General features: G+C 48.3%; 1 protein-coding gene across 1 annotated transcript; it reads left to right on the top strand.

The window, feature by feature from the left end:
* Positions 1-10,912: 10,912 nt before the first annotated feature.
* On the top strand, positions 10,913-22,079 carry LOC308160941 (transmembrane protein 187-like; the record flags this gene model as incomplete). Its single annotated transcript, XM_080534864.1, has 3 exons — positions 10,913-11,172; positions 11,453-11,572; positions 21,968-22,079. 3 exons carry the CDS (start codon positions 10,913-10,915, stop codon positions 22,077-22,079), a joined length of 492 nt encoding a protein of 163 aa, XP_080390990.1.
* Between the last annotated feature and the right edge of the window lie 209 nt (positions 22,080-22,288).

Here is a 22,288-nt window from a genome sequence, read left to right as displayed (position 1 = left end):
CTCCGCCTGGGGTGCAAAGCCGGGGGCTTCCTCCTCTGCCTGGGGGGTACGGGGGGAGGGGTGCGTCTGGTGTCCAGCACGGGCGGGGGGAGTCCCCATCTGGGAATCACAGCAGGGGCAGGGGAGGGTTGGATGTCTGGTTGGGTGTCTGGGGAGGGTTGGATGTCTGGTTGGATGTCTGGGGAGGGTTGGATGTCTGGTTGGATGTCTGGGGGGGGTTGGATGTCTGGTTGGGTGTTTGGTTGGGTGTCTGGGGTTTGATCTGCGTCTTCAGTGCTGAGTGTTTGTACGGGCTGGAGCAAAGGCACGCCTTCTAACTGGCTGTCCACACGTGACATCTAGAGGAGAGAGCGAGGAAGAGAGGGAGTGAGAGAGAGGAACAGAGGGAGGGGGAGAGAGGAACAGAGGGAGGGGGAGAGAGGAAGAGAGGGAGGGGGAGAGAGGAAGAGAGGGAGGGGGAGAGAGGAAGAGAGGGAGGGGGAGAGAGGAAGAGAGGGAGGGGGAGAGAGGAAGAGAGGGAATGAGAGAGAGGAACAGAGGGAGGGTGAGAGAGAAATGTCCTTGCATAACCACATACCTATACACAGTGATAAGCAAGAGAGAGAGAGAGAAAGAGAGAGAGAGAGAGAGAGACAGAGAGAGAGAGATTTCCTGTCATAGATAACCTGGCATAGTTTTGCTACTACGTTGACATTCCCCTCCAGATGACCTTCTGTCTCTCAGTGCAATGTTGACGTTCTGCCCCAATAATTATGATTCCTGAGCTACTTCCTTCTTTAGATGAGATCCAACTTTATTGTCATTGACAGAGAGTACAAGTACCAAGACAACGAAACGTACTTCATCGTAATTCATCGAGCCAGATAATAATAATAATAATAACTTTATTTGTATTCAACGTTGCAGCTCAACGTGCTTTAATCATTATATAATCGTCATTTAATTATTTAGTCATTTAAAGGCAATAATAAAAAGATGGGTTTTAGTCTTGACTTGAACATACAGTATGTGCTGAGGTTGCATCCCTAATGTAAACTGGCAGTGAGACACAATCTGGAGCATAAAATGAGAATGCAGCCTCACCAAATCTCTTCTTTTGTACATGTGGTACACAGAGAAAACCAGCGTCAGAAGTGGCATAGTGTAAAAAAAAACATGATTATGTAGCCAGTGCATGGTATTACAGTGAGTATAAGGAAATTAATTTAAAAAGTCAACACACAAATGCGACGAATTTGAATATAAAAAGTCAACATACATGCGATGAATATCAATATGATATGTACAGGTCAAATATATGTACAGTATAATATGTTAATCTCTGTCTTTGCATGTTATCTAATTATTATTGTTATCTTTTCACTTACCGCACTTTTCTACACGTCCTTTTCTACAGTCCTCAGTGATTTCTTCAGAGGTAGACATCTGAGGATGAGCTCATTGTGTTGCATGGAATGAGGAATAGTATGAAACACACGTGGAATGGAATGTTTGATACCATTCCTCATTCCATTCCATGCATCACAATGAACTCATCCCAGAATTCTACCTCCGCCAGCCTCCCCTGGTGTTCTACCTCCCCCGGCCTCCCCTGGTGTTCTACCTCCCCCCAGCCTCCCCTGGTGTTCTACCTCCCCCAGCCTCCCCTGGTGTTCTACCTCCCCCGGCCTCCCCTGGTGTTCTACCTCCCCCCAGCCTCCCCTGGTGTTCTACCTCCCCCAGCCTCCTCCCCTGGTGTTCTACCTCCGCCAGCCTCCCCTGGTGTTCTACCTCCCCCAGCCTCCCCTGGTGTTCTACCTCCCCCAGCCTCCCCTGGTGTTCTACCTCCGCCAGCCTCAACTGGTATTCTACCTCCGCCAGCCTCCCCTGGTGTTCTACCTCCACCAGCCTCCCCTGGTGTTCTACCTCCACCAGCCTCCCCTGGTGTTCTACCTCCCCCAGCCTCCCCTGGTGTTCTACCTCCCCCAGCCTCCCCTGGTGTTCTACCTCCCCCAGCCTCCCCTGGTGTTCTACCTCCCCCAGCCTCCCCTGGTGTTCTACCTCCACCAGCCTCCCCTGGTGTTCTACCTCCCCCAGCCTCCCCTGGTGTTCTAACCTCCCCCAGCCTCCCCTGGTGTTCTACCTCCGCCAGCCTCCCCTGGTGTTCTACCTCTACCAGCCTCCCCTGGTGTTCTACCTCCACCAGCCTCCCCTGGTGTTCTACCTCCCCCAGCCTCCCCTGGTGTTCTACCTCCCCCAGCCTCCCCTGGTGTTCTACCTCCCCCAGCCTCCCCTGGTGTTCTACCTCCCCCAGCCTCCCCTGGTGTTCTACCTCCCCCAGCCTCCCCTGGTGTTCTACCTCCCCCAGCCTCCCCTGGTGTTCTACCTCCCCCAGCCTCCCCTGGTGTTCTACCTCCGCCAGCCTCCCCTGGTGTTTCTACCTCCCCCAGCCTCCCCTGGTGTTCTACCTCCCCCAGCCTCCCCTGGTGTTCTACCTCCCCCAGCCTCCCCTGGTGTTCTACCTCCCCCAGCCTCCCCTGGTGTTTCTACCTCCCCCAGCCTCCCCTGGTGTTCTACCTCCCTCAGCCTCCCCTGGTGTTCTACCTCCACCAGCCTCCCCTGGTGTTCTACCGCCCCCAGCCTCCCCTGGTGTTCTACCTCCCCCAGCCTCCCCTGGTGTTCTACCTCTCCCAGCCTCCGCTGGTGTTCTACCTCCCCCGGTGTTCTACCTCCCCCAGCCTCCCCTGAGTGTTCTACCTCCACCAGCCTCCACTGGTGTTCTACCTCCCCCAGCCTCCCCAGGTGTTCTACCTCCCCCAGCCTCCCCTGGTGTTCTACCTCCCCCAGCCTCCCCTGGTGTTCTACCTCCCCCAGCCTCCCCTGGTGTTCTACCTCCCCCAGCCTCCCCTGGTGTTCTACCTCCCCCAGCCTCCCCTGGTGTTCTACCTCCCCCAGCCTCCCCTGGTGTTCTACCTCCCCCAGCCTCCCCTGGTGTTCTACCTCCCCCAGCCTCCCCTGGTGTTCTACCTCCCCCAGCCTCCCCTGGTGTTCTACCTCCCCCAGCCTCCCCTGGTGTTCTACCTCTCCTCGCCTCCCCTGATGTTCTACCTCCCCCAGCCTCCCCTGGTGTTCTACCTCCCCCAGCCTCCCCTGGTGTTCTACCTCCCCTAGCCTCCCCTAGTGTTCTACCTCCCCCAGCCTCCCCTGGTGTCTTACCTCCCCCAGGATCCCCGGGTGTTCTACCTCCCCCAGCCTCCCCTGGTGTTCTACCTCCCCCAGCCTCCCCTGGTGCTCTTCCTACTAGTCCACACGGTTCTTCCACATTCCGACACAGTTAACTTGGAAATTAAGACAGCATGTATTGTTTGCAGGAATACTTCTCTAACAAAACAATTGTGCAAGGTAGCTGTTGCCAAAATGTTGTATTCGCCTGATGGAAAAGTATACAGATAACATTAGAGGATAAATTATACTGAGCATCACCCTTTAAAGCTTTGCAAGTGGTTTTGTTATTTGTCACTTTGACAAGTAAGAAAAGTATTCACTCAGAGAGAGAGACTTGACGAACAGGAAACTCATTGCATGCACAGAGAGAGAGAGAGAGAGAGAGAGAGAGAGAGAGAGAGAGAGAGAGAGAGAGAGAGAGAGAGAGAGAGAGAGAGAGAGAGTGTCGTGTATTCTTATTGATTATGAATCAAAGAACAGTTAGTTTAAGACACTTTAATTAGTTACAGGCAGATTCATACATTACATGCGTTCTCCATGGACATCAGGGTGGGAAGAGAGCGCTCTGCCTCTGTCTCTCCCCCTTCCCTTTCAGAGGGGAGGGGCCAGCGTGTGTGTGTGTCTTTGCCCAACCCCCAGGTCTCTGATAGCTGGTCCAGGGGCCATCTGTTAATGATCAGTGTGTGTGTGTGTATGTGTGTGTGTTTAAAATATACTACATATTCATACATAGATCATACATACTACAGAAATATACGACACATCCCCCCTCGGACCACCCAGAGGGTGTTCCGAAACTAAACTACCATAAAACAAAAACAAACACACAAAACCCCACAAAACACCCCAAAAAAATTTTTTTTTTTTTTTTTTTTTTAAATAAAATTAAAAATTAAAAAATAAACAACAACAGACAGAAAAACTACACCAACACACAACACAAGAAGCACAATAACACAGACCAACCCAGGACCAGTATCAGGAACCAAAGATATCATAAACAAAAAATAGAAAACAACCAATAATAAAAAGAATTTTGAAAATAACAATCACAATTAAACTAAACACAGTTTATCATGCACAAATCAATACAGAAACTTCCAACGACCGATGTTTTCTTTGTCCTTGAAGCGTCGGGGTCAGAGGTTACTAGCACTTGTACCCAGTTGGAGAACAGCCTTTACCGCTGTCTCAGATTGATAACACTTCCATAGTCAGGAGCTTTCCATTTTCGTTGCGCTAGGAACAGAACCTCTCTCCTAGCTTTGTATAACCACCACCTCACTTCTCAACTGACCTCAATCACACGATATAGAAACAAACAAACAATACACAAATAATGACATTCAGTTATCATAACACATAATTCTCCAACAGTAAGCATAGGACAAAGGGAATGCATTAATGCATAGATCTTCACCTCAGGTGAGGACTAGTCTTCTGAAAAGTTCATTAACGTGGACTGAGTGACTGATTTTCCAAAAACAGTCAATGAGGCCCTGCCTCCTAAGAAAGTCAAAAATCATGTCTGCTATAATAGGTGCTCCTATCTTGGCAAAATAAGTTTCCCATTCCCCTAAGACCGTTTCCAGCCATGCTATCATCTGCTGTCCATTCCCGTCGTTCCCTTTGATCTGCTGCTTCACTACCCTATTCATAGTCTTTAATCTTTTCCTAACTGGTCGTCGTCCGTCAGTGTCATTGAGGTTAAGGCAGCCGCCTGGTCCCCTCCCACGCTGATCAAGGTCTGGGGAGTCGCCCTCAGCATCATCTGAAGCATGGTGCAGGCACTCGCCAGCATCCCCAGTAGCACAGGTGTCCAGGCTTTGGACACTCCCAGGCTGGACCTCCAGACTGTCAGCACTCTCTGCTTCGTTGGTTTCTGGTTCATTGGCATCTGGACAGCTTTCCACTGTCCCCTCGGTTTCAGGCACTGCCGGTAATGTCACTGGCTGTAACACTGGCATTGCCACTGGCTCTGGCAACACCACAGCATCTCCTCGTAGCTCCTCCTTCTCAGGTTCTCTGGGGACCTCGGCACCTGTTGGCACAACATCCTGCCTACTCTGTACATCCACCCCCCTGTCCACCACCCGTGGCCCTATTGGGGTAGGGATATGCCCAGACACCACTGGTGTACCCACTCTGATGTTGTTTCTCCAACAGACCCCACATTGACCTAAAGCATGGTCAATCTGTTCCATCAAATATGGACTCCAAAACCCATATTTCTTGGTGATCTTGCGTCTTACCTCCCCCCTAGCCACATGTGCTAATCCATGGGCTTCCTGTATTAACATGCCTAATAAATCTGAGGGTGCTACAACCAACCCCTCATGATTCCTCCATAGACCTGTGTCATCCTGACTTGCCCCCCTTGCTAGCCAAACGCTCTTGTCTAACGTAGTTACTCTACTCTGTAACATCAATAAATCCTCAAGTGTGACCATGCCCTGTAATTGCTTTTCATGTGTGACCAGAAGACCTTTACCTGCCTTGTCTGCTCCTGTAATGGCTTTGGCTGCATCCTCTGCAGCCCTGTTACCTTGTGTGACATGTGATGAGTCAGACCTGTGTGTGGCACACTTCACTATAGCTAATTCCTTTGGCTTCATCATGGCTTGTAACAGCTTCATGATCTGTGCGTGATGCTGTATAGGCGTACCATCAGTTCTCTTAAAACCCCGCCCCCTCCATACAGCTCCATTAAAATGACAAACATTATGTGCATAGGCAGAGTCGGTGTACACTGTCACTCTCCGTCCGGTTCCCAAGTTGCATGCTTCTGTGAGGGCAATCAATTCAGCCAACTGAGCCGAGCAAGGCTGAGGAACTGCCTCAGCCTGTTCTACAATAAACTTTGAATTTTGTGCTTTAACTAAGGAATACCCAGCGCACAACGTTTCTCCTATCCCGTAACAAGACCCATCAACCCAATATTCTATATCAGCTCCCTTTAAAGGCAAAGCTTGTAGGTCTGTTCTATGCTTAATCACTCTGGCTGTCGATGGAATCTGAACACCGGATGGCATCGTCACCTGACAGTCGTCAGGTGTGCATTTTACTGTACAGTTCAATTGGCATAGAGCATCTCTCCCTAGCAGCCCTGTTGGCGTGTGTTCTGACACAAGTGTTGACAGAGTTGCTCTCTGTCCCTTGTACTCTAAGTCTACAAGCTCAGTTGTAGGAATCAGCTGTTTAATTCCCTCAAATCCGATTGTCTTCACATATTCTCTAGACATAGGGAGGTGCGTGGCGCCTTCAGGCTTCTGTGTCACCACCAGCTGGCACCTCCCACTCGGATCTTCCGGGCACCCCTATAGGCCAGCTGCTGGGCCTCCGTAAGGGTTCATCACTCCTGGAGCAGGTGTAGTAGGGGGCCAATATCCTCCTCCTTGGCTCCCCCCTGCGCCCCCCTGGGGCCTGTTGCAGCAGGCACAGGCTAGATGTCCATTCTGGTCGCATTGGCATGGCTCTAGCATCTCCTTCCCTGCTGCTGTCCATCCCCCTGGTGGTGGTCCTTGGCCAGGCTGTGTGTACATCTGGCATGGAACCGCTTGCACCCCTGGTGGCCCTTGTGGGTATGGATACCCCCCTTGTGGCCCCTGTGGGTAGGACTGGTAAGTAGCAGGATACCCCCCTTGTGGCCCCTGTGAGTAGGACTGGTAAGTAGCAGTCTGCACTCCAGGTGGCTGTTGCTGTGGGGCTAAAGCCTGCACTCCCTCTATGTTCCTCTCGCTTTCAGTCAATTGCAAATGAGTCAATATTCTGAGGGATTCTTCGTCTCGTGCCTTCTGTATCTGAATGTTCTTTCGATATAATTCAACTTGATGAGCTACGTGGTCTATATAAACAGCTTTGTTCATGTGTCGTAGCCCCACCACTTCTGCTAGCTTATCCTTAACTGGGGTAGGAAGCCCTTCTTGTATTTTTTCCCTGATTATGGATTTTTCTAAGGGGTTATCTTCAGCGTCTTTCCCTGTCACACTTCTCCATTGAGAGTGCATACGGGCAATATAACCCCTGGGATTCTCATCCCCCCCCAGTGGCTTCACAATGATATTGTCTGGGTGAATGTGAGTAGGGTAGATCTCCCTGATTGCTTTCCACAGTTTGCCTCTGTTTGCTGCGAAAAGCTCTGGATCATAAACTGATGTATTGATATATCTATGAAGTCCTGCCTTCATCAATATTTCCTGCATTGTATCCAATCCTGCAATAAAAGCTAAGAGTCTTTTCAGGTCTCCCATCGCGACCTGCGTTCCTGTCAGTATCACGTCGACCCCTCGCGTCCACGAATGTCCTCCCTCTTGAAGAACTGGGAGTTTCTCGATCACTTCAGACAAATCTGTATGATGCCACGGATGATATTCCATCTTGTTACCCCGAATCAGCACTGGACAGTTCTTTAATGTTTTTGATGACATTCGGTGACAATCTCCCTCTTTCTCCGGGCGTCTTCTCCCACCTTTCCTTTCGGCTGTGGCTATCATCTTCCTGACCTGCGCGTCGTAGCCTCCATCTGCATTGTCGTCATCACTTGAGTCTGCACTGCCATCTTCGCTGTCATCTTCCTCGTCACTCCTGTCGTCCCCTTTTCCCCTTGGCTCCTTCTTCTTCTTCTGGGAATGATCCTCCAGTGCCTTAGCATATGGAGGGGGACTGGGGGCAGGACACTGAGCTATTTTCTGTCCCTCTACCTTAAATAGATCTAAAATAGCTAACTCTAACTTGCGTTTCTCTGATCTAATCTTTCCTCTTTGATGTGCTTTGTGCCCATTGATAAGTATTTCCAATGTTGCAATTAATTGTAAATTAATGCTGCCCTCTTTCGGCCACGGCTGTTCAATGTATGCCCAACGGCTATTCCATTTCGTAGACATTTTGCTAATTTCCCTAACAAGAGGATTCATTTTTTCCACTACAGCCATAGGGGATAACGTAGCCAACATTCCACGATGTTCACTAATATCTTTTAACAGCTTCGTGGAAGTCGACCCCATTCTACTTGTTCAATATGCTGACAATATTCTATATTAGATAAGGTGTACGCTTCTTACAACCCACCTTATTTTGTCTTGTTTGCTAAACAAATGCTAGTCCAATATAACTGTATTGACCATCCCCACAAAAACCCTGCAACTTCAGAATAACAGACTTGCCTCTTGTGTATGTCAGTGCAGTATTAACTTAAATCTAATAGCTGTGTAAGTACTTTATACTTAAATGTGTTTCCTAATTGTTTATGAATGTGTCACTTAATTACTCATTCAATACTAATTACAGTTCTGGTCAACACAATTATTAAATCACAAAAGCTGGTCACACCTAAGTATTCACCGATCCACAAAAACCCTTTTACTGCTCAACTATCAAATATGTACTATTCTGCTATTCCTTAATCAAACACTGTGGAAATGACCTAACTAAAATAAAAGATGTAAATTACAAATATTAATCACAACCTATAAAGAAATCGACTTGTCATTGGGAAGGAATAAAATGATTAATTATTCATTACAATCTGTAAGGAAATCGACTTGTTATTTGAAAGGAACAAAATGATCAATTATCAATTACAATCTGTAAGGAATCAATCAATTGTTTTGGGAAACAGAAAATGAATGATCTGAATAATTAATTCAACTGATAAGTAATTAATTAAATTAATTAAAGTAATTTAATATAGAACAATCATTTAACCATCTATTTATTAATGTATCGGACTGTTTCATCGACCTCAGCTGTATCTCCCTGAGGATTTAGTGTTTTAAAATGTCTTGTCGTATTTAGTCCAGCAGGCGGCGCCAAGTAACCGACTTGCGTATCGATTGCGCATGCACCAGCGCCTCCGTGTAAAAATGGAGGCTATGAATGTTTTAACCGTAACTCTAAACTATTTAAAATACCCCGAGATCAATTCACTATATCTCTATCTTAAATACTATAGTCTATGTAATGCAACAATCACACGCAACCCCCCTACGTGTCCGAAACCTAAAGGCCAGAGGCAGAAAGCAGGCGGCTCAATTTAACAACCCTTTTGTCCTTGAGAAACCACCGCGTGTTTGTAGCCTGCCCTCATAAAGATGGCCTCTGTGTGTGTCCTTTCTTAAGGACAAAGAAAAATGGCGTCTAAGAATAGACTCTCTGACACACTGCAAATGGCGTCTAAGAATGGACTCTCTGACACACTGCAAATGGCGTCTAAATGCAAATGGCGTCTAAACTCCGCCGACAGTACACTGCAACACCCTCATAAAAATGGCGTCTAAGAATAGACAAAAGAGCCTCACATGTTCTCCACTGCTACAATATAAAACAGACTACCGAGTCCACCCACACTCCAACACATAAACACAACCTCACCGAATTTTACACAAACACACACGATATTCCAATACCGTACAAACAAACCTTCAAACACTATATTTTACAAAAAACGGGCTTCCAAGTCCGGCTCTCACCACCCACCCATCAAAGATTTATGAAAAGTTTGCTTCTATTCCAACAAGATTACCGTTACACAGATTCTTTTGACTATAACTTATCTGAGATTTACAGCCTATTTTAAACACACCAATCGACTAGAGAGAGATTTCTGCAGAAAATCTACCTTTTTCGTCGAATTGAAGAGTCCGCACAATACTGTAAATTAAGTTATATTAAACTCCGTCGCTTGCTCGCCATTTACTGTCGTGTATTCTTATTGATTATGAATCAAAGAACAGTTAGTTTAAGACACTTTAATTAGTTACAGGCAGATTCATACATTACATGCGTTCTCCATGGACATCAGGGTGGGAAGAGAGCGCTCTGCCTCTGTCTCTCCCCCTTCCCTTTCAGAGGGGAGGGGCCAGCGTGTGTGTGTGTCTTTGCCCAACCCCCAGGTCTCTGATAGCTGGTCCAGGGGCCATCTGTTAATGATCAGTGTGTGTGTGTGTATGTGTGTGTGTTTAAAATATACTACATATTCATACATAGATCATACATACTACAGAAATATACGACAAGAGCTCAGCTGCTGTGATAGAAAAAGGCAATCAAATGGGCTAAAACCACCATAAGAATTGAAAACGTTTTATTTCATTTATTTATTCTAGTATGTAATCTATTTGTAATCTATTTATTTGTAATCTAGTATGTAATGTATTTATTAATTCTAGTATGTACATGTATGTACATTACATTCTTTTTTTCTTTTTTTTTTATCTTCACACTTCACATGCTTTGGCAATGTAAATGTATGTTTCCCATGCCAATAAAGGCCTTTGAAATTGAAATTGAAAATTGAGAGAGAGAGAGAGAGAGAGAGAGAGAGAGAGAGAGAGAGAGAGAGAGAGAGAGAGAGAGAGAGACAGAGAGAGAGAGAGAGAGAGAGAGACAGAGACAGAGAGAGAGAGAGACAGAGAGAGAGAGATTTATCACATACTGTAATAAGTTCAAGTAAATAGTTACTGTTTCACTATCAACACATTCATAAAAACTAACATCCAATCATGGACGGGCATACAAAAAGTGGCTGCCCAATCAACTGCTCAATTTTACAGCCATGTGATTCAAACCCCGGAAAAACAAACAACACACGTTTGTTGACCGAGGTCACATGTTAGAGGAGAATTACAGGAGTTATTTAGCATTTCCGCGTAATCTAATTAACCACATACATGTGTCTACTACAGGGTTAAAACATATATATTCTACAATAATGAAGTTAGCCTTGTTAAACGTGTTGGTGCCATGTGTCGTGTGCATTGCTGTGGCGACCAGCGGCGTATTGGACAGTGTCCAGGTGGAGGTGAACTATGACCATTACGACAGTGTCCAGGTGGAGGTGAACTATGACCATTACGCGGAGAAGCCGGTGGACTACCTACCCAGGTTCCTGGCCATGCCTTTCAACTCTCTGATCAACCTGGGATACATATGCATGGGGATATATTTGCTTTTTCAACAGACAGCAGACAGGTGTGTGTGTGTGTGTGTGTGTTGTGTTGTGTGTGTGTGGGGGGGGTGTGGGGGGGGGTTGTGTGTGTGTGTGTGTTGGGGGGGGGGGTTGTGTGTGTCTGTGTGTGTGTGTGTGTGTGTGTGGGTGTGGGTGTGGGGGGGGTTGTGTGTGTGTGTCTGTTATCCTACTTGAAAGACCTGCAATTGTGAGATTGTGGCAAATATCCACCTGTCTGTGTGTTCGTGATAACAGGGCTAACACACACACACACTTGTTGTTTAACAGTTATGGGAGTAACAGTAAAGACACCGAGGAGGCACATTATGTCAAGGACGTGTTCGCCGTCATGGCTGTGGTTTACGCACCGGTGCAGTGGGTGCGCCTGGCCACCCTGCGCCGCGCGCCCGCCGTGCTGGACCAGTGGGCAGGGCTGGACTGGCCATCTGGCATACCGGGCATTTGCCCGGTGGGCCGCGGTAGTTTTGGGCCGAGCCGACCGGCAAAATTAAATTTAAAAAAAAAAAAACGTTTTTTTTTTTTTACCAGCCGGCCCGGCCGAAAGCTACCATCGAACGGCCCATAAATCGAAAGCTACCATTGAACGGCCCATAAATCAGGGACAGCGGCCCATTGGCTGATTTTCTATACAGACACTGGGCTGGCCCAATCAACAGAGAGAAGGGGGTCAGGGGTCACGCACGCACGCAGCACCAGACCTCCGTCTCAGTTTCGCGGTAGTTTTGGGCCGAGCCGGCCGGCAAAATAAATTTAGTTAGCCTGGATAGTTACTAGATAGATACTAAGAGAGATGGAGCGCAAAAGCACACTAAAACGGAAGGGAGGCTGGGAAAAACTTAGGGAGAAAAACAAAAAGAAACTCGAGGCAGATGCTGCCAAATGTGTAAACATTAGGGACATGTTTGCTGCACCCTCAAGTTTACCACAGCAGCAACAGCAACAGGTTGAAGAGGAGGCTGGCAGGGAGGAGCGGGAGCAGGGTACAGATACAGAGGATAAAGAGGATACTGTAGTGACTACATTATGGGTTCATGTTCTCCTCTTACTGTTGGTTGTGTAGTGGGAGGGAACCAGTTCTGGCACTAGGGGCAGAGGGGAGGATTATTAACGTTGCAACTTCCTGTTTAGACACAAGAGTTTTGGTGATCGATTTCCTGGTCCTGTACGGAGAGTACAAGTTGTTATTTTGATTAAACAGTTATCATTACGTTGCCTACGTCTTTCCTTTTTCCTCCGGCACTACACTGGTGACCCCGACGTGATTTTTGTTAACGTAATTGTGTACAAAAACCAGCGAGCGAACATTACAATCCTGCAAAATGTCCGAGCGAGGAAGACGTTCAAACCAGCGGCAGCCATCACCATCCCCTGTCAGGGTAACGCGTGGTGCGCACACTCCCACTCTCAAGCTACCAGAGTTCTGGGACTCAACGCCTGCTGCATGGTTTGCTATTGTAGAGGCACATTTTAACAAAAGTGACATCGATGACGACGACGACCGGTACAACCATGCTGTGGCAATGTTGGGCAGCTCCACCGCAGCTCGAGTGGTAGGTTTTTTGTCTGCTCCCCCGACGACGAACAAATATGAGCGCCTCAAGGCCCTGCTTCTAGAGACATTTGAACTGTCCACTGCGGAGAGGGTGCGTCGCCTATTTGCCATGTCGGACTTGGGTGACGAGAGGCCTTCTGCGCGCATGGAGAGGATGCTAAACCTGCTCGGTACAGAAGACCCCATGATCCTCTTCACAGAGCTGTTCATGCGCACATTGCCAGCTCAAGTTAGGATGGCGCTGGCCAACACCGCCATCATGGAGCCCCGCGCCCTGGCCAGGGAGGCGGACCGGTTCGTCTTGGCCATGCCTCAACGGTCCCCCGACCTGCTCGCTCCCGCGGCCGCCCCGCCACCCGACCGTCGCAGGAGAGCGAAGGATGACGCCAGACCTTCTGGCCAGCAGGGTAACGCTGCGGGCCATTGTTTCTACCACGCCACTTTTGGCGCCAAGGCCAAACGGTGCCGCTCACCCTGCACCTTCGGACCGACGGGAAACGGCGGGGCCGGCACTCAGTAGTGGCCCTGAGCGCTGGCGTCACCAACAGGCTGCTCTTCATACAAGACACCGCCTCTGGTCGCAGTTTCCTTTGTGACACAGGTGCCCAGTGGAGCATCATTCCGGCAGAGAGATCGGATGTGGCGAAGGAGGAGCGTGGTCCGCAGTTGGCAGGCGCGGACGGCACACCTATCTGCTCTTATGGCACTAGGGCGGTGGACGTGTGCTTCGGAGGGCAATGCTTTTCGTGGGATTTTGTCATAGCGGCTGTCACATTTCCCCTCCTTGGTGCGGATTTTCTGTGCGCCCACAACCTGTTGGTGGACGTGGGGAACAGGCGCCTGGTCAACTCACAGACTTTCGCTTCCTTCGCCTGTACGCAGGGGGAGGCGGTCTACAGCGGGTGGTCCAATACGCTCGCCGAAAGTGACCAGTACCTTCGGCTGCTCGCCGAATTCCCCGACCTTACCAAGCCCACCTTCTCCGCGCCCACGGTGAAACACGGAGTGGAGCACCACATCGAGACCGAGGGGCCTCCCCTCCACGCCAGGGCCAGGCGCCTCAACCCGGAGAAGCTGGCCATCGCCAGGGCGGAGTTTGCGCATATGGAGCAGGTGGGCATCGTTCGGCGCTCGAGCAGCCCCTGGGCGTCTCCCCTGCACATCGTCCCTAAGTCAGACGGCGGGTGGCGCCCATGTGGGGACTACCGCCGCCTCAACGACGCGTCCAAGCCTGACCGCTACCCGGTCCCACATGTCCAGGACTTTTCAGCGAACCTGGCAGGCAAACGCTTCTTCTCCAAAGTGGACCTGGTACGGGGGTACCATCAGGTGCCGGTGCACCCCGAGGACGTCCCTAAGACGGCCGTAATCACGCCATTTGGACTCTTCGAGTTTCTGCGGATGCCGTTCGGCCTGAAGAACGCGGCGCAGACCTTCCAACGCCTCATGCACTCGGTGCTCCGGGACCTACCATTCCTCTTCGTCTACTTGGATGACATCCTCGTCGCAAGCACCACGGAGGAGGAGCACCTGTCCCACCTCCGGGCCCTTTTCACACGGCTCAGCCAACATGGGCTGATTGTCAATCCGGCGAAGTGTGAGTTCGGACGGAACACCATCGACTTTCTCGGGCACCGGGTCTCCGCAGAGGGGGTGACCCCCCTCCCCTCGAAGGTGGAAGCTGTCGCTGCTTTCCCGCGCCCCAGCACAATCAGCGAGCTCAAGGGGTTCATCGGGATGGTAACCTTCTACTATCGCTTCCTCCACCACATCGCTCACATCCTGCGGCCTCTGTACGATGCCCAGAAGGGCAAGACTCTGAAGCAGCCGGTGGACTGGACGGCGGAGCGTGTCAAAGCCTTTCAGGACACCAAGGCGGCCCTGGCCCGCGCTGCCATGTTGGCCCACCCCTCGCCCTCGGCACCCACTGCTCTCACCACGGACGCCTCTGACTTTGCTGTGGGAGCGGTGTACGAACAGTGGGTTGGGGACGCCTGGCAGCCTCTTGCATTCTTCAGCCGCCAGCTGTCTCCCAGAGAGCAAAGGTACAGCACATTCGACAGGGAGCTCCTCGGGCTGTGGCTTGCTGTCAGACACTTCCGTTTTTTACTGGAGGGCCGCGAGTTTACGGCCTACGTGGACCACAAGCCACTCACGCACGCCATGTCCAAGGTGGCGGAGCCGTGGTCCGACCGCCAACAGCGCCAGCTCGCCTACATATCCGAGTTCACCACAGACATCCAGCACGTTGCTGGGAAGTCCAACCAGGTCGCGGATTGTCTCTCCAGGGCGGTGGTTGGTGCGGTCCAACTGGGTTTGGACTACGCGCGCATGGCTGCAGACCAGGCCGCCGACCCCGCCGTCCAGGCTCTCAAGTTGTCGGACACAGGACTGCGCCTAGAAGAGGTGGTTTTCGGTGACGCAGGGGCCACGCTCCTGTGCGACGTCTCCATGGGTCAGCCACGACCGGTGGTCCCCGCCAACTGGAGGCGCCCCGCCTTCGAGGCGATACACGGCTTGTCTCACCCTGGTAGGAAACCGTCCTCACGGCTGGTGTCAGAGAAATTCGTCTGGCATGGGCTCAAGAGGGATGTGAGGGCCTGGGTAGACACGTGCATCGCCTGCCAGCGCGCCAAGGTGCATCGACACGTCAAGGCCCCCCTGGAGCAGTTCTCTGTGCCTGAGCGGAGGTTCGATCATGTAAACGTGGACCTGGTAGGGCCGCTGCCCCCCTCGCACGGATACACCTATCTCTTTACCATGGTGGACAGGACGACTCGCTGGCCGGAGGCAGTTCCGCTCTCCTCAACGACAGCCCCCGACCTGGCCCGGGCGTTCATCGCGGTGTGGGTCTCCCGCTACGGCACCCCTGCTGATCTCTCCTCTGACCGTGGCTCACAGTTTACTTCAGAGCTGTGGGCAGCGGTGGCGGAGAATCTGGGGGTCAAGCTCCACCGCACAACCGCCTATCACCCGCAGGCGAACGGGCTCTGTGAGCGTTTCCATCGATCCATGAAGGCCGCCCTTCGAGCCAGCCTCACGGACAGCAACTGGCTTGACAAGCTGCCGTGGGTCATGCTGGGGCTCAGGACAGCGCCTAAGGAGGACCTCCAGTCGTCGTCCGCTGAGCTGGTGTTTGGACAGCCGCTGCGGGTCCCCGGTGATTTCATTCCCAAGTCAACGGAGCCCTGGTCCGCCGCCGCTCAGCGCGCCTCCCTGCTGGACAGCGCCAGGACCTTCGTCCCGGTCCCGACTACGCAGCATGGTGTCCCTACTTCGAGGGTGCCCCCGGAGCTGCACTCAGCGAGGTTCGTTTTCATTCGTCATGATGGCCACAGGACTCCACTACGTCCTCCTTATGACGGGCCTTTCCGTGTCATCGAGGCCGGAGCCAAGAACTTCATGGTTGACATGGGGGGTAGGCCTGAGTGTGTGTCCGTTGATCGCCTCAAACCGGCCCACTTGGACCTTGAACTGCCCCTGGACTTGGCCCTGCCACCGCGCAGAGGCCGGCCTCCAGTCCTACCTCCCCTGCAGCGCCCTGGCCATTCCCCCCTCCGACCCCGACAACCCCCCGCAGCTCGCGAGCCCCCGGTCGTCACTGCCCCCCGTCCTTCCCTGCAGGAGGACGTGATGGGCGATGTCACACCTCCTCCCGCACCTCCTGACTTTACCTACGATCGTAGGGGCCGGGCCATACGCCCTCCTCGCCGTGAGGATTTCCAATATTGAGGTGAACACTGGGGGGGCTGGTGTAGTGACTACATTATGGGTTCATGTTCTCCTCTTACTGTTGGTTGTGTAGTGGGAGGGAACCAGTTCTGGCACTAGGGGCAGAGGGGAGGATTATTAACGTTGCAACTTCCTGTTTAGACACAAGAGTTTTGGTGATCGATTTCCTGGTCCTGTACGGAGAGTACAAGTTGTTATTTTGATTAAACAGTTATCATTACGTTGCCTACGTCTTTCCTTTTTCCTCCGGCACTACAATACAGAAGAAGCGGGGCCGAGTCAGCCTGTAACCGTTGACCCGGTAAGGAAAATATAGGTAGCTGTGTAGGGGTGTAACGGATCGCCCCCCACGGTTCGGCACGCATGTGTACCGCGGATCAATTGCAAAATGTAACCAAGTAATAATATTACTTAATATTAGTTAATATCCCTTTTAAATCACAATGTAGAGTTGCCATGAAAAGATAGACGCGACAGTTGCGTGCTTTGTTTTACTCTAAAGCGCAATGATAGGTTGATAATGGAAAAAAAAATCTAGAACAACAAGGCTGCGTTCGTAAATTCGCTCTGGAATCTGATCACTGAGTACACTGGTCTACTTGCACTGGTACCATTGCTTACTGTATGTAGTCGTCTTTGTAGTGGTTTGGGGGAATACTACAGTTTGTCATATGACTGTACAGCACAGTATATAAGACGAGTATATAAGGCAAGTATTTTTGTGCTGGTGGGTGTGGTCCGACCGATTGGGGTGGGCCTGTCTGGGCCAAAAATGCCAGGGCCTAATTTTTGTCCCAGTCCAGCCCTGCTGGGAACTGAACAGACTGCATCGATCAATGAACGGACTCCGCATTACGTTAACTGAAGTCTGTTAAATTGTTTGGGATTAATGTGAGTTTTCTATTTTCTCTTTTCAGTTTTACCCTTTTTTATCAATAAAACAACGTCATTTCTATAACCAGGTCTCGCTGGTTGGGAAGGCATTTAGTTTAGCTGCCTGTCAAATCATACTTAATCGGACTCGGGAGTATGACAATGAGGAGAACATAACTGTTTATTGAGAAACGATTGATAGGCAGGCTGGGATACGTATATAAAGAAATACCACAATGTCTAGATTTATAACATTTTATTGAAAAGTGCAAGAGGTTACATGTAGGCTTCTGGCGTGACACAGGCTAGCCTAATTTCCGTTCATATGCCTTTTATCAGATAAAATAAAATAGAATAAAACTCTTTGAAAATAAATAGGCTTTAAATGACCTTGCAATGCGCATAGGCTAATTTCCGTTCGATGTTAATAGGCCTATAGTAGCCTATGCCTTTTCTCAGATAGGGGATAGCCTTAAATAAAATAGCCTGCTATTCAGGCTTTCAGTAGCTCAGTCCCACATACTGATGACATGCGATGCCATTTTTTGCCATGTGAAATGCAACTTGTAGCTGAGAGTGCAGCTTATTGTTAGCCGTTTCATTAGCCTGCTCACAGTGGCCTTTCATAGCGGTTTGCTGTTGCCTCAAACTGACCGCCGATGTGGTCACTGCACCGACTGTGATCAGTGAGAGCCGACATTCTCATATTCGTTGCTCCTCTCATGAATCCGTTATTCCTCCCCGATTTTTTGCACGGTGAGCAGAACATTTTTCCTTCCCCATCTAAACGCAGCCAGGGGACATTTTCTTTCCATTCAACTCGGAACCCTCGAGACTTTTTGGCTGGAGGAGCCACTACGGCACTACTTAAACTTTGTCTTGCCATGTTTACCTCTCGCTCGCTATGGTGCACTTTGAGCTGCAACGTTTGCAGGTTAAAAGTGCTAGCCTATACAAATAAAAGTTATTATTATTATTATGGTGGCCCGCTACGCAGGGTTGCCAGATGGGCCGGGTTATCGCCGAATGGGCTACTGGGTTTAGCGGTAATAGACTGGTTAGGCTGTAAATTGTCAATCCCATCTGGCAACCCATACCGGCGTCAAATCATATAATAATAAAAGAAATATATAGCCTATATATTCGTCTTTTTTAATATAGAAGGAATCAGAATGTGACAATTAAACTTTAGCGAATTGTATTCAAATTGTGCTTAGAGGGAATTATTTTCACCGGACATTATGACCGAAGAGGTTTAAATTTGTCGGACTTCAACACATTTTACCGGACAAAGACCGGTAATTACCGGTTAACGGAAACCCAGGAGCATGATACACCAAGATCCCTTTCAGTGAGGTTTTTATCAGAAGCTAGCTACAGAGGTAACTTGTTAGCATCAAGCTAAACTCTTAGCTAGCTAGCTACATGTTGTCATGGACTCACCAAATGGTGGAAAAGCTGCGACGTTGAACAACGTCACAAAACGCCGTTACGTATCCTCACACATGTTTAAGTGGGTATTGCGTGGGTAAAGTGAAATTACGTCTTTGTTTTGAGCGCCAGTGCGCGTTTTATGCGCACGCACGCGGAACAAAAATCGTGCACGCGAAAACACTGCTGTGCCCCACCCAAAATTTTTTGCACCAGCCGCCACTGATTTTCAGTGAATAAAGTCACCCCTGGCACTCAAGAATGTTGACCATTTGGGTGACTTCATTCTCCCTCGGTACTAATGAGTTAACTGTTATTGCATTGCTTATTGCTGTGTGTGTACATATGAATGTATTTACTGTCTGCTCTCTGTTTACAACATACTGTAGTTAGGTCTAGTGGTCAAATACTTTCCATTATAGTCCATGCTCCTTGTTCCTGTTCAGGAATAAACTAATAAGCCAGGGCTTGTTGTTTTCAACATCATATTCAGGTATGATAATTCATACTTCATGCTCTGTCAATAAGAGAAGCCCACATCAAACTGCTGGAGTTTAGCAGCCAGGTTTAAGTGAGCATCTTTTGTAACCCATTGAGAAAACATGCATAATAGCTCTCTGGCTGCATTGGGAGAGCTAGAGGTCTGTTTTTTTTTTGAGAGATCAGAGATACAGCTAAGATGACATACTCTAATAAGGGGCAAGGGCCAAGATATTACAAAGAACATCCTCCATCCGCCTTCGTCTGAGCTTAGTTTATTGTTTTATTATATGTGATACTGGGCAATGACACATCAATAACAAAATGCCCACAGAAAAAGGTTATGTGACTATAGAGATTTGTTTGCTTGTTTGCTGTTGCTACGAACCCCAGGTCTGATGGGTGTAGGGGGGAGCCGTAACATAAAGGGTGTAAGGAAGTTGCCACTTGTAGTGTGGGAGGGAAAAAACTATACAAAAGGCACAACACGAACAAACTAAAGTGCAATGATTTAATAAACAAATACTTTGTGATGTACAAAAACACAAGCCATAGGACAACAGGCAGACTATGAGCGGTGTCAACCCAAAGAAACAAAAGAATAAAGTGTGACCCTATCAGTGTACAATTCTACATAATGACAGAGATACGACATGAAACATGTCAGAATGCAGCACTATCATGCACAGATCAGCCTTATAACATGTAATTTATATATATATATATATATATATATATATATATATAGATATAGATATAGATATATACAGTAGATAGATAGATAGATAGATAGATATATAACGTTAGACAGGGAGCACAGATGTATTTTTATGGTGTTCCGAAATGAACGATATGAGGCTGGGAGGGAGAAATCACAGTATACCACTAGAAAACACTAGACTCCACCACTGATAACACTCAATACATGATGATGAAAGGGGTTGATATGCTACGTCTGGTCAAAGGGCTAACGCCCCCTGTTGGTGGTAAAGGGTCAGGGACTTGGTTCAAAGATAATCATCATGTATCAAACAATCATCTAGTAATCAATCAAAAAAAAAAAAATAGGTAAGGACACTTTGAATTGAAATGTTGTTTAAATATTGTTACATTTGTCTGGGAAGATGTGATCCTTCTTGATGCAGAGTATTTATTACTTTAAAAAAATATATGTTATAGTTTGCGACCTAATTCTGATGATTGACAGTCAATTGTATAGTAATTAATAGTATAGTAATTGTTTGGATAGTTACAGACAGGTAATGTCCTGGATCTGTAGTTGCTAGTCTGACACAAGGTATACATGTGTTGATGGACAAATAGAAGTCAAAGTTTATTAATCCCATTTTTTATTGGCTTTAAAGTACTCCTGATTCAGTGCCTATATTACAATAATTCCTTCCTTAATGCAGAGTTACTATATATACACAGTACAGCAGATAGGGTTTCAAAGGGTGAAAATGTAATCAATATGCTTTTGATTTTACATTTTACATTTCCATCATAGTAGCCACATACTCATGTTAGTGAACTGATTTGTCAGTCAAATAGAAAAGATTAGATCAAAGCAAATAAAATAGATGAGTTAGATGTGTAGACTAGTGACTCATAGACCCATAGTTGACAGTGAAGGTTCGAGGTTGTCTGGGTAAACTACTGATGGGTTTGGACACATCACACCTGAACAGCCCCTGGTCGTAGCAGGTCACACTGGCTATGGTGAGAGCTCTGCCTCCATCACCAAGCTCAACTCCCTCTTTGGCAGTGACCTCCATTCAGAGAAGGGAACGAACAGACACTCAAATGTCTGAGCCTCATATTCAGCCTCAATAATGACAACACCATAAACCAGGATCAGTATAAGAAGATATGACATCATAACATGCTTATAACAATCCTTATGTGCTTTGAATGCAATAAAACTGTATGCTCTAAAGTTTTACTCACGCGTCATTCACCCCTCTTAAAAAAAACAGTATAATTATGCTTTATCTCATTTACCATTGTGTTGTTTAGTCTTTCTCTTAAAAGTTAAAATGCAAAACAAAAATACACATTTAAAAAAAAAACATGAAATGTATTATGTACTATTTCCAGCTGCCCACTGGGTGGTGCAGGACGTGTCTCTGTGTGAATGCAGGAGCAGACTGAGAACAGTGGTGTGTTACTGTGGGGAACATGGCGCGTTCCGGCCTGCAGGGGGAGCCACAGTTACATTCTGTGAAGTTATTTTGTGGCTGGAGTATGCTCTTCTTACTTCTGTTCCTGGAAGATTGAAGTGAGATTGTTTAATGCAAAATCAGCAAATACAGTAAACACACACACACACACACACACAGTAAACAATGCAAATCACACACATCACTTTCTTTGAGAATAACTAAATAAATACATTTTCATTTCATTTCTATTTACATGTACAGTATATTTAATTTTATAGTCAGTCACATGAAAGGTTGTGTGGCCTGATGCAAATGTACTGTAATCCGGCACGCAATAGCCTACATTATCTTAAGCATATGTAACATGCGTAGGCAAATGTGCGGCTAATTTCTCATCCTTTTCTGCCATCAAATGTAAAAGTTCGACATAATTCCCACGATTGATGGAGCTACTGCTCTCGTCGTTCCCCCAGAAATGCTCATTGTTGTTTAGCAAGGTAGCATGTTGCATCAATTAGGCTTTTCAACATGTCCCTGTTCTCCTTTCCCTTTGCGTTGTGTGTGCAGTAACATGCAGCCGGTGCTGCTCATCCAGGGCCATGTCTATGCGACTTTTGCCAAAGGTTTCCAAGGCCATCTGAGAGTGGATGTGGGCTATGGGTTTTTCATGCTTCTCTAAAGCTCTTGGAAAAGTGTTCAGGTCCCAGTAGCCCCCTTTCACCCACACGCTGTCGCTAGACCAGAACAGTAGGCAAGGGAAGCAGACCAGCTTGTTAGCCTGGCTACATCCACACAGCCAGTCCTTTTTTTTGTACCATTCCGTTTGAAATGTTCGTACAATCTTCTGTCCCTTCCTTTGGGTTAATTGAGATAGGTCAGGTGTTGCCC

Source organism: Nansenia antarctica, assembly GCF_963989245.1.
Source record: "Nansenia antarctica genome assembly, chromosome: 6".
Classification (NCBI taxonomy): Eukaryota; Metazoa; Chordata; class Actinopteri; order Argentiniformes; family Microstomatidae; genus Nansenia; species Nansenia antarctica.
The sequence above is the reverse complement of the archived record's forward strand: the minus strand, read 5'-3'. Positions and strand labels throughout refer to the sequence as shown.